Below are 11,134 nucleotides of genomic sequence, written 5' to 3' on the forward strand. Positions count from 1 at the left end.
ATTTGGGTTCAGAACTCATCTCAATTGTTACTCTTATAATGAAAAGATTCGTATGAATTCTAAATTTTCCAAAACAAAAGTCTTAGGCCTACTTATAATAACTAAGATAACTTCGTAAGTAGGCCTAATTACATAAACTCTGTCGCCACATTTGACTTTTCTGTTTAAAAACGTCATGTTTTCGTCTGGAAAGGGGAGAGGGCGTTAATCCTCGCTCCTTTTTATAATTTCTGCTAATGATTGCATTTGGCATTAAAGGATGGGGGGGGGGGGGGGGGCGACTTGAGAAAAGAATTCAATTTATAGCATATATAAATTTTATTAGTGACAGTTTTTTTAAATTTTGTAATTTCTTAACTGGTACAACCCTTTTTCATTTTATATTTACTAATGATAAAATTTGAGATCAGAGTGTGTGAGCGACATAATAATTGGTTAAAACATCAATATGTAGCTTATATTATATAGATAATCAACTAAATTTGTTCAAAAACTATGATTTCTTCATAAAAATAGGACCGCCCCCTCCATTCAGAGGGTTAGAGTGGGTAGGGCAGCAGAAGCAATCGTCCCGCCCAATCGGCTAACAGGAAAACGACATAATATAAAGATAGATATGTTAAAATATCAATAAAAAGTTTAAATTATATAGATATTTAATTAATTCCGTTAACAAGCTGTTATTTCTACAAATAAAATGGACCGCCGCTTTCCACTCGAAAGTTTAAGGGGGGGGGGCGGGATTGATGTCATCGCCACCTCCCCATCCCACCAAATCGGCCAACATACAAGAGGAGGGGGGGGGCGAAATAACCTAGAGTTCGAAGAGCCTTCGGCTCAACTCTTTTGACAATCACACGGTCCTGGAAGTATCTAACTTAGCTGTGGCTGCTCTGAAAGTTACACACACACACACTCACAAAAAGCACAGTCACCCACTCATCTTACTCAAGCCATATTAATACAACTCATCTACAACACTGGTTGGGCTCGGGCAGAGGTGTATCTAGGCATGTGCGGATTTCACAGGACATCATCTGGTGATGAGCATCAACTTTCACCTAAGATTCATACCGTGAGCCCATTTATCAGGTTACGTGTAAAAAGATCATGCCCTGATTGCCCAATTTATCGGACTCAGAGCTATCTTACCATGGAGAGCATGGAAATTAACAAGAAAACATAAGAAACACTTTGTTAGAAAAAGCTTATATTAAGTGTAATTTTACTAATTAGTTTGGATCAGTCATTTAATTAAATTTGCAATATATCTAGACTACCAATAATAAATCTGTGGAGTTAGAGATATTTTTTACCAATAGTTTTTGTTTAGAGCAATTACGTGCCTTTGGCTTTCTGAATGTGCTACGATCTTATCATTGGTCTGGACCAGTTGGGAAAAGGAGGAAAAGAAGGGGTATCTGTGTGAATGTTACAGCGTTTTAAATGCATTAAAAATGTTCCCTCATGGATTAAGCCTCCTAAAGGGGACTAATTCAACTATATCACCACATCTGTCAAGTACGATTTCTTTCCCTTATTCAATCCCAAAAATAACACATTAATATTAATTGATTTTTTAAATTGCTTCTTTTTTTTTTTTTTGTCAGGTGCCGGTACAAGAAATAATTGTGCAAAATTGCACGACTTGAATTTTAACTCAGTGCTCAAGCCTATTCAAGATTCAAGGGGACTAGTTCAGCTTATACCACCACATTTATTAAGTACGATATCTTTCACTTGTTTGATACCAAACTAAATAACGAATTACCAATTATAAATTAAGATTTTTTTTTGTTATCGGTTATTGTTTTGTGAAGTGAAAGAAATAATTGTGCGAAATTTAAATTTATTCGAGATCGAGTGTAGGAAAAAAAACGTGTACAAACTTTATACTAGACAGAGAGCTTTGTAAAGAATCTGGCACTCGGTGCATCTCGATAAGGGTGATGAGGAATTCGTATTCGTAGGACTAAATCAAGGCCATTTCTTAGAGTTGGGGAAATTTCTATCTGGGTACGACTCACGCAGTCCTTACATAATTTGCCTGGAACCAATCTTAAAGTTGGCTGGACAAATGTTGTTGACAGCCGTTGACATGTAGCCCCTAGACTGCTGGTAGACAACTAAATAACTAATACTAAATACGAGATTTAAAAAATGTACTATACTTTAGTGATAATATTTTTAACAAAATCTAACTCACTAAAATAACACAGCCTTCCAGTCTCACCTTCTGGAGTCGTCTGTCCTAACTAAGACCAAATGACGACAATGGCGCATATGTTACATCATTCACAACAAATCTCTTCCCACCGTCACCATAGAAACACACACATAATCCAGTGGCGTAGCTAGGGTGGGGGGAGGAGAATTTGGAAATCCCCCGTGCCCCCAAATTATTTTTTTTACATTAAAAATTAAATATTACACAAAATGTTTGCCCCCCCCCCCCGTCCCCAAACGATTGAAAATTCTTTGCTACGCCTCTGACACAATCCGTAACAACGTAAAAGAATTGACCGGCTTCTCTCTTGATATCCTGCTAAGAACTGCTGCGCTGTGGAAAAAGTGGAGGGATTTGGTTACGGCGAACTATCAAGCACTCCTACTACAAAAGCCAAGGGACAGATGAGATGACTATGTTGTCTATGTACATTTCATCACAAAGAGAAAATGTCTGTGAACGTCTTTTGCGTGACAAAAATAGATCCACCAGAGGGCGTTTTGTTACAGCCTACGAAAATGAGTTAACGAGGATAAAGCCCATTACAAAGTCTACACGTGTTTCGAATGTTCTTCGTACATCAGTACCGGCCGGTGTTTCTATAAAGAATTACGCGCCAGTTTACATTCCTGCTTCTCAGATTGCAGTAAAACGCCACCGAGACCTCGATTACAGCGCTCACACATACTTCCTCGCTGGTCAATGGGAGGGGGAATGCAAACAGAACTCGTTTTGTGGGGAAGCGTCACAGATACAAGTTTTATTTCGTGGTTTGCATGACATCAGAAGTTTAGACATACGATTTGTTTGTCCATGTTTCGGATGTTCCTTCAGCGTTGAAGATAATCTAAAATCTAATCTACTTCCAAGTCCACAGCTCCCGCAGGACGAGGGGGGATGTCAGCCAGGCAACCATCTGCAAGTCCAGGGAGGACAACCAACTACCGGACATACTTTGACAAAGTTGCCTCTTCAATTAAATTGACTAAACACATCAGACTATTAGGCATACGGTACTAAATCGAAAGTATTTTATTTATCAGTCCAAGGTGGCCTTTTTTTTTTTTAATCGAAACTTATTTCAACTCACTTGTCTGTCTGGAACACACGAAGTTGAAACTTTGCAAAAGTATTCATTATCCGAACAAAAACATTTACCAAATTACTTTGGGTAAGGTAGAGAAATCTTTAATATAAATCTATGACTAAACGTAGAGCTCTTCCATAGATGAACTCCATTTTATTTAACAGTAAGCTTAGTTCATTCTTTGAGCTAACATAAATACCGGTACCCACATGTTTTCCTTTCTAAAGTAACATTTGTAGTTTATAAGATTAGTTTTGGTACTTTGTGAATGAAAATTTTTAATTATTATGAGGTTTTGATAAGTTATCTTAAAATAATTGAAATTTAAAGTTTTCAAAACGAAAATGCTTTACTTGTGTTCAGGTACATTTATTGATGGACAGGATCTACCCACAATAACATTTCAAATTTTTCTTTATTTGTACTTGACAACATACAATACTGAGACAAAACCAACATACAAGGCTAAAGCAATAAGATACTTTCATTTTTATTACAACACAATTTTCATAGACATCGAATTATTAACAGTGATGATAGAAAAAAAAAATGTACACTGAGACATGAGATTACATAATGAACAGACAAAATGTTTGAACCAAGGATTTTTTTTGTTCATGTTTCTATGCTATACACAAATACAATGGCAACGGTAAACATTTATGTTAAATTGCTAATACCAAAGATTGTGTGTGAGACGCCAGGACACAAATGCTACATTATAAAGATGAAGTACGATGAGGGTCATGATCAAACGATAGTTCTCCAGTAAATGTAATGAGACAAATACGAACACACAAGATGGCATCGAACATAAAGAAAAAAAAAAGTGTAAATCAACCACTCATTCATTCCAAAATTTTCTTTAAAAAATGTATATGCTGATAACCACCCCAAATCTAATGAAAACAAAACAAATTTGGAATCAACAAAATTTCATATTGGAAAAAATCATACTAAAAAGTATAATTAAAAGTAAAGGTAAGACTTAATACATGCGTAAAAGTCAAGGGGTGGCTTAAAGAATTAAAAATTTAACAAAACGCTATAAAATTAAATGTCTTGTTCTTAAAAACAAGATCTCATTAAACTAAGTTACTTTCACTACAACTTAGCAAACAGTCTTGTGTTAAACCACTTCTGAAAATGAAAGGCAGGGAGGCCATGTGCAGGCATAATTATCCCTGAGAAATAAAACTTGCGACTGTCGCATTTAAGTTGTCAGTTAACCAAAAAATCAGTGTTGATAACAAACAATGAGAAAATACATTATTTGAACCAACAACTAGTCTGCATGGTGCTAAAACAGAGTAACTGTTTGAAAACTAATTTCCTCATTAAGTGTACAGTTAAACTTTAAATGTGAGGTCAGATCTTTCTACACATAAATTGGTATATTACTAGATCCTTCCAAGGTAAGGAAAAGTTCTGATCATGTTATGTAATAGAGATGTAAATATATAGCATGTGAGTGTTAAAAAGTATTTACAGGAACTGTTGTCACAAGGTTTATTCATCATCATCCTCATCATCATCTTCATCCTCCTCATCATCATCATCCTCTTCTTCCTCCACAACTTTAGCTTTCTTGGCAGCTGGACCACCACTTGCTCCACCAGTCTGTTAAATGATTGTAAGCATAATGAGATATGTTCCTATTCACTTTTTAGTACACATAATGTAACTATATATAGTTTATTAAATAGCAATCAATGTGAAAACATTAAAAAAAAATGAATAAAAAGTTACCTTTCTGTATTCTGTCATTGCTGATTCATATTTTTTTGATTCCTCAAGAGCTTTCTTTTCATAGGGCTTTTTATCTTCATTACTGAGTGACCTCCATTCTTCACCAGCTAAAAAAATAAAGTAAAATAAAATACAGCTTTTATGGAACTGAAGTCCTATGTGCAAAGGTGGGGATATATGAAATTATTTATTTTATACTAAACCTTCAATAAAAATGTATGATTCCAAGACCACCTTCTCATTCTGAGGACCACCAGGATATTTTAAGTATAAAAGAAAACAAAAAACTTACCCATTTTCAAAAGTTCCTTGTGTTCAATACCCTTGTTAGCCATCCTAATTCTATAGTCTGCCAAAAACAGGAAGTAAGCTGTTGGTGGCCTTTTTGGTTTGTTGGGATCAACTGACTTTCCTTTGTATACCGCCATCTGCAATGAGTTAAAAAACAACAATCAGACGACTCACGGAAATGAGAATTTGGGACATGTCTTTTACGAGAAATAATTATTCAATTGGATTCAAGTATTAAAAAGTATAAAAAACAAACAAAATACTAAATTACTAATAAAAAAATAAATTATAAACACTGGCAGAAGGATATTAGCATGAACTAATGATTGACACAGATCTGGATGAATTTGTTTGAAATCTTTCAAAATGTTTTTTTTTTTTTAAAGCTAAGCCAAGTTGCTAAATAAAACATTTTTTAAAATTAAAATGTTTTAAATCATACCTCAGTCTCATATCTCCTCTTGTCATCTGCAGCTGCAGCCTCAAAAGGCTTTTTCTTATCTGCACTAAGAGCTTTCCATTTTTCTGATGCTTCTTTGGTAAACTCTGCAATCTGCAGGGGGGAAATAATGAATAAATACAAAATTGAAAGCACTCTTTTATGAACACAATAAATCATCTATTCACAAATAACCAAAATCTAAAGGAAATAGGAATAAACACACAAAACGTACCTTTGTTGGGGCCTTTCCTGCCTTGGCTGCTTCTTTACGACACTGGGCCAGGAAAAAGAAATATGCAGATGTTGCACGTTTGGGCTTGTTAACATCCTTGACCTTCTTTTTGCTGTTTTTTCCAAGTGAACCCTTTGGACGACCTACAGGGATACAAAAATAAAAAGTTCTAAGATATTGTAGATCAAGATCACAGATTTTCCATTTCATAGATTATTAACCACATCCTTTCTTCTAAGTAAGCTGGAGATGGACAACAGGACATGAGATTTTTCATATGGAAATTAAACTTGTACTTCATGATAATAGCTTTATCTGTAAACTTGAATCTAGATCTATCTACATGTTGTCATAATACTGACATTGGTTTAAGTTTAAGACTAGGACTGATTTTAGACTCACTACTTGCATTTTCAATGCTGCCTAGGACTATAACTTAGAGAAGTTTATAGAATTGTGTAGGTTTTTGCCAGTTGCCATAACTAGACTAGACTGACACAAAACTAGACTCTAGATCTAGACATTCTAGAATATTATTCAGTTCTTGAAGTAGTGAAAGCATTGTGATTAATTAAGGCTAGTAACTAGAGTCTAGATTTCAAAGTAGAAGGGATCAAGAGTTCAAAGTTAGATCTAGACCACTCTGATTTGATGCAGACTGGACTAGATTATAGTACTAAGTATACTAGCTAGATCTAGATCTGAGTATTAGTAAGTAGATATCAAGTCTAGATCTAGAATTAAGAATAATAGGTCTTTACAACTACTTTAGAAAAACCATAATAATTTATTAAATTATGAACCCTATTTAAATTTAATATATCCGTTTTCAAGTATTTTAAAAAGAGCGCCCTCTTTTCCATGCTCGCGCCCTAGAGACTAAGTCTAAGTAAACGCCTGAAAAATATTCTCGACCGACCTTGGAACAAAGAAAAAACTATTTTCAAACCCATCTCCAAGTCCCAAAATGTCGAAGAAATTACGCCTTTCTAAAGCATATTATGCTTTTTAATTATTTCCCATACAATTTTTCGTTATTTTTTCATATAATAATAAGGACTTCATAATGGTATACCATTGGAGTAAAATATAGAGAACATATAGGCTTACTATAAGTCTCTGTTAGAAGCGCGCCGAACCGCAAACCAAGATGGCTAAAGAGAAAGAAGCCGGTGGACTACATTCGTCCACAAAGTGTGACACAACAACATAAAATTTCATGTTCTAAGATTGCATGCATCCACTTCGACCATTTATCTACTGTATTAAACGAACTGCGAAATTTTACAACAATATTTTAATTTTTTAAATTAATAGTAAATGACTTACCCATCGTTAGAGTATTCTGTATAGGGATAGAGAAGACCGAGTAAAGAGAAGCTTCAGCAAAGAGAGACGCTATGACGTTCAACCAACTACAAGCTCAGTAATGAATAAACTATTCACGTGAACTATATAACAAAGAGACCCGTATGCGCGTTCCCGCCTCGTTTAATAGCTTAGGGGAGATGATCCTTGAAAAGCCTTTCGATGAAGCAAATTAATATTGCTTCCCGTTATGTCTGTTTTATAACCTTAGTTCTAGAGCTCGAATAAGAGTGAACATTCTAAAATTGCTGTAATTAAATAAAGCTTTATAAAAATGTACATTGAAAAAAAAAAAAAGTTCGAATTCGAATGGCAATGACATGGGGTCTAGGTTTTAGTTGCCATGACTAGATTGACATAAGAATAGATCTAGAACAGTGATTCCTAAAGTAGGCTATAAAAACCTCCCCCCCCCCCCCCCAGAGGTCTACGATGACATAGTGCAAAAAATGAATTGGGGACTATGAGCTGTGAACGATGTGCACCATAGTCTATCTAATTTAAGCAGGCCTAGACTTTAATTTTTTTCTCATTAATTTAATTAATGATTTAATTAAACATAAATGATTTGTAAATTAGTTTATACTTCTAATTTTAACCCTGTTATTTGATTTTTTTTTATTTTAAAAAATTAACATTTTATTTAAATACCTTAATAGTAATAATAGTGTCTACATGAAACTAATATTAAATATGTTTGAAAAAAAAGTAGGCAGTAGGCCTGCCGCCTACAGTATTAATTATTTGAGATTCGGCTTCATTCGATTTAATTGCCTATGTGCCTTTATGCAATAAAATCAGTGCTGTATTTATCTATAGGGAACTATTATAGCGCAGTGCCCTTCCTTTTTTTTTTTTTTGATGATCCCCAAAAAGGTTTCAGGGATATTTTCAATCACTTTGAAGAAAACGCAAAGAAAAATTACGTTGTGTTAATTGCAAGGGACCCAATATCTCAAATATTATATTGTCTGAATGCGATCTTAATCGGAGGATCATTTTAGACGACGACACCCCGGTAAAATAGATAAAGATCCGAAATGAATGCTTCCGAATACTCAAAGTACAGAGTAGTCCCACAGCACTGGCGGATCCGGGTGGGGGGGGGGGGTCGGTAGGGGCGATCGCCTCACCCTCCGCATCAGCAGACCCCCCCCCCCCTAAAGAAATCACACACGTTTTATACGAATTTATTACTTATGTTAATAATATATAGTAATTATTTATATTTCAACCTATTTATTTTAAAGATTATTTCGCCCCCCCCTCTAGTATGTTAGCCAATTTGGTGGGTTGGAGAGGGGGGCGATGGCATCAATCCGCCCTCAACCATAAACTTTCGATTGGGCGGGGGGGGGTGGGCGATCCAATTTATTTGTAGAAATCACAGCTTGTTAACAGAATCAATTAAATATCTATATGATTAAGCTTGTCATTGATATTTTAACCGATCTTTATAGCATGTCGTTCCCCAGTTGGCCGATTGGTTGGGTTGGTGGGAGGTGATTACATCTACTGCTCTTTCCACATAAGCCCTTTGAATGTGTGTGTGTGTGTGGGGGGGCGGTCCTATTTTTGTGGAGAAGTCGTAGTTTGTGAACACAATTATTAAAATACTATTTAGATTTTATATTATGTCGCTTTCCTCTGGTATCTTGGCCAATTCGGTGCGTGGTGGTGGGGGGGGGGGGGGACAATTGCATCTACTGCCATCCCCACTGAAGCCCTTTTGAATGGGGGAGGGGAGCGGTCCTAATTTTATTTTTTTTTAGTTGAATATCTATATAATATAAGCTACTTATTTATATTTGAACCCGTTTGTATATTATGTCGTACCACAGTGATCTCAAATTTTATCATTAGTAAATATAAAATGAAAAAGGGTTGTACCAGGTGGGAGGGGCGATACATGCAATATCCCTCTGCCCATCGGACAGACCAATACTTTTTTTTTCTTTTTGTATTTTAGTTAAGAAATTACTTAATTTAAAAAAAATGTCACTAATATAATTTATATGTGCTATTAATTAAATTCTTACATCGAAGAATTCGTTAATACCAAATGCAATCATTAGCAGAAATTATAAAAAGGAGCGAGGATTAACGTTTTCACTCTACCGCCCTCTCCCCTTTCTAGACGAAAACATGACGTTTTAAAACAGAATATAGTCAAACATGGCGACAGAGTTTATGTAATTGCACACGAATTTATCTTAGTTATTATAAGAAAGACTTTGTTTTGTAAAATTTAGAATTCATACGAAAATTTTCAAATTATTTTCCTAGACACTTTTATCCAACCTTTAATCATAATGATATTTTTCTATTGTATAAAAAAAATTGGGACTATAACCCACAATATATAGTTGAATACTAAAAATGCAAAAACTTAGTGTAGAATCTAATTGGTCCACTTAATTTCTCCTTCCACTTCCGACATTTTTTGGTTAGCATGGTTAGAGCTTAGAATTATAGTTCTGAAACAAAACAAAGTTACAAACATGCCTATTGAACCATGGAACTATACTAATGGAACACCAGCTAATGAGATTTAAAAAAAACAACATCTTATGAATATATGATGAATAATGAGCTTTAGATGTCAGTAAAATGCGTTTCTGCAGTGAAGAATGCAAGAAAAAACTCTTTTGGCGTCGGGGCTTACAGCGCTCCCCTAGACTGCCTAGCTGTCAAGAGAAAGGACTCAACATGGCTGTTTTTTTTAATTATTATTGTTATTTTTCAAATATTTTTTTTTTCGGCAGCGATCCTCATAGCCTTAATCTAAATATATGGGGTATCTTATCTTTTCAAGGAACTAATCGATTGAATTTGTAGAATATTTTTCAAGTAAAACATTTTTCAAAATGTCATTTTTTAATAAAAATGAATAATAAGCTGTAGATGTCAGAAGAATGCGTTTCTGCAGTGAAGAATGCAAGGAAACGCTTTTGGCGGCGGGGCTTCGCCCCGGACCCCAACGGGGAAGCTTACAGCGCTCCCTCAGACTCCCTAGCTGTCAGGAGAAAGGCCTAAACAAGACTGTTTATTTTTTTCGCCGAAGTTTGAGAAACACTGCATTATTTTTTTAATTCTAATATATAATTTACGTGCGTTTATGCTTCGAGGGTTAGGGTTAACTGGGCGTTAGGGTTAAGGTTTGGAAAAAAAATCGCCCTCTCAAAAGTTCTGGATCCGCTAGTGGGAGGGTGACAGACCTAGATATTTTTGAACCCGGGCCCCGCGGCTACCTTGCTACGTCACTGTGTGGATCTTGTGCATTTTGCATTTGGGTAATTAATTTATAAATCTTCCAAGACACAACAGAAGTTTCTTTATCGATTTTCGTTTATAAAGGCCAAGCCTAGAATGCATATTATTTGTACATATCATGCACACATTTTGAAATCGAGTTTGAAAACACAGTGGCTTTGTTATTAAAAATATATAGGTTATAGGGCTAGGCCTGTTGTTATTTCGTTGCATTATTAATTGTATCAGTCAATAAAAGACCATGGCTTGAATTTTCTTTGTATTCTAGATATAAATAACTAAAAAAACAACAACAGTTTTTACTTAAAAACTTTTTTAGCTAAGTATTTGAATTTAGCCCTAGACTATACCCTATAGATATAGCCTAAAAATTCCCATTAACTTTCAATTCGCCATTGCTCAAGGCCTTATCAAGTTTAACTTCTTTTATGTGAGAAAATCAGAAACGTGTAAATTAAATTACGT

The 11,134-nt window shown here is 35.0% G+C and overlaps 1 protein-coding gene across 1 annotated transcript; it reads right to left on the minus strand.

Moving 5' to 3' along the window:
• Positions 1 to 3,792: 3,792 nt before the first annotated feature.
• Positions 3,793 to 6,172, minus strand: LOC106074640 (high mobility group protein B3-like; the record flags this gene model as incomplete). The annotated part of the gene is given in 6 exon segments (NM_001311264.1): positions 3,793 to 4,825; positions 4,828 to 4,934; positions 5,064 to 5,170; positions 5,356 to 5,491; positions 5,797 to 5,907; positions 6,029 to 6,172. Coding segments are annotated over 6 exon segments (642 nt in total), but the record flags the coding sequence as incomplete, so codon positions are not given.
• Between the last annotated feature and the right edge of the window lie 4,962 nt (positions 6,173 to 11,134).

This window comes from Biomphalaria glabrata, chromosome 4 (assembly GCF_947242115.1).
Source record: "Biomphalaria glabrata chromosome 4, xgBioGlab47.1, whole genome shotgun sequence".
Classification (NCBI taxonomy): Eukaryota; Metazoa; Mollusca; class Gastropoda; family Planorbidae; genus Biomphalaria; species Biomphalaria glabrata.